Genomic DNA, 2,218 nt, shown 5'->3' with positions numbered 1-2,218 from the left:
TTATTGATTACACGGATTTATAAACAGGAGGTAAGTCTTTCAAGGAGGTCTTCCTTCAAAAGGAAAGATTGTCTCTTCTTTCCATTATTATGCCTTCATAAGACTTGCATCGATATCTTTGGTAACAGTTATCATGAAATCCATGTACTTGTCTGGCACTGGGATATTCTCGTTCAGTTTCTCATATTCAACGATCAGCCTGGCCAAGCTTCCATCACCTTTTGGTGTAAGATGATAGGTGGGATTGAATAGTTTGTATCTAGTCATGACATCTCCTTCCAGGCCAGTGAGAGCCAGTGTGTTCTTTTCTTCATCCACTACCACCTTCTCTTTAAAGACCTCCTGTTTTCCATCTATATACCGATTTTCATTTGACATGAGTGAATTAGACCCAATTCTAATGACAACTATATATATATAATACAAATACGTTCAAACATATATAGGATATTAAATCTCACAGAAAAATAGGTATTAGTAAGTAAAAAAAAAAAATCTACTGCTTTGGATGATTATGATAGGACCACTTGGTGTGCAGGAAATCATGCACATGAACGTGTAGCGACTGACAAATCATGGCAAAGGCATAAGACGTTGTCTGTATAAAACTTAGTCTATTTAGTTTTGAATTTGTGAGACAAGTAGAAGTAGTATTGATTGTTTTATAATTACAATTACGTAGAAAAAGGAAAGAGAGTGGATACTCCTAATAAGGAAAAAAACAAGCCAGCAAGAGTTTAAGCTCAAGAGCCGAAGTCAAGAAAAGAGAATGAAATCATCGGTCCCAAAAAAATAAAATGTATGATAGATGTAGAGTAATAAGTAATTAAATATACAAATTCATCAGCCATTGGAAGCATTCAACGAGCAACAAAGGTATCAATATTGTTAGAAAATAAACTTGTCAGGGATCATTCTGGTCAAATATTTACTGGCCGCTATCAATTACATATGATGCCATTTGGAATCAATTTTTATGGCAAAGTTTAGCAGATAAAATCATTTAGGAGATTGAGCATGCATAACGGCCCATATATAATATATTCAACACCTTTGAGTTTTAGTTTTTTCCTTACAACACCTTAGGGTTTTCTTCTGGGTTGTTGAAACATATATAGACAGTACTACACATGGAAACATGTCATTGTTGTCGACACTTACCTATACTGTACTTCCAGATCTTGATACAACCCTCAGTTTCCCATTCACCTTCATGCATATCAACTGCATGGATATTGTCAGGAGAGTGGTTGGGGATATGATAGGCTTGGGTCTTCCAGACACCGAAGAACTTCTCAGGAGATGATTTAAGTTCTATGACAGTCTCCAGCTCACCCTTCAGAGACATGTTTTTAGTTTCTTTGACAGTCTCCAGCTCACCCTTCGGAGACATGTTTTTAGTTTCTATGACAGTCTCCAGCTCACCCTTCAGAGACATGTTTTCAGTTTCTAAAGTTTGCAATGATAATATATGGTTTTCGAGTGGGCAATCTATAACACATAAAATGATGAGTGAAACACTTGCTTGGCTTGTTTTTATATAGAAAGAAGTGTAGCTGTAAAACCTGGAGAGGAACTAATCACTGCTTTGGATAGCGCCGCAGGGAGTATGGCCCACATCTCACTCATACATACAAAGGGTGTGTTTGGAATGTGGTAATCATCTTCCTTTAAATTTTAATTTTTTTATATATAAAATGAATTTTTTAAAATTATTTAATATGATGATGTTAAAAATATTTTTATTTTAATGTAAATATAAGTGAAAAATATTTTAAACTTCTATCATTACTATAATCTGAAACCCTTATAAAGTTTTTTTTTTTTTTAAATTAGATCTTTAGTTTTTTAAGTTTATGAAAATAGCTAAGCATTTGGCACCGTTGAATCCAACGTATAAGATGAATTAAATTCAAGGGTTAGATTGCGATACTAAAAGAGTTTGTGATCAAAACGAAAAGTTAAAAGGACTAAAGTGTGAAGAATGAAAGTTGAAAATGGTATCTTTTTTAATTTTGTTTTGGGCATGAAGTTGAAGCGTAGTCCGGATATTGAAAATATCCATTTGACGTGATGAACGGATGTTGATTAAACATCAGATTAAGTATTAAACCGCATGTTTATGACAGTACTGCTTGAAGCCATAACTGGATGTTTGGTTCTGTAATTAGTTTATTCATGTACATGTTCTTTTCTCTTCTTTTTCTTCTCTCTAAAA

At 33.8% G+C, this 2,218-nt stretch overlaps 1 protein-coding gene across 1 annotated transcript; it reads right to left on the bottom strand.

Annotated features, from left to right (window-relative positions):
- On the bottom strand, window positions 1–1,527 carry LOC105125048 (MLP-like protein 43). Its single transcript, XM_011025336.1, has 2 exons — window positions 1,162–1,527; window positions 1–353 (listed from the first exon to the last, which is right to left on the bottom strand). The coding sequence occupies exons 1-2, from the start codon at window positions 1,436–1,438 to the stop codon at window positions 88–90; spliced, it is 543 nt and encodes a 180-aa protein (XP_011023638.1). The 5' UTR covers window positions 1,439–1,527; the 3' UTR covers window positions 1–87.
- Window positions 1,528–2,218: the final 691 nt, after the last annotated feature.

Source organism: Populus euphratica, unplaced genomic scaffold (genome assembly GCF_000495115.2).
Source record: "Populus euphratica unplaced genomic scaffold, PopEup_1.0 scaffold1.1, whole genome shotgun sequence".
Classification (NCBI taxonomy): domain Eukaryota; kingdom Viridiplantae; phylum Streptophyta; class Magnoliopsida; order Malpighiales; family Salicaceae; genus Populus; species Populus euphratica.
Note: the sequence above shows the minus strand (reverse complement) of the source record. Positions and strands in the feature narration are given on the sequence as shown.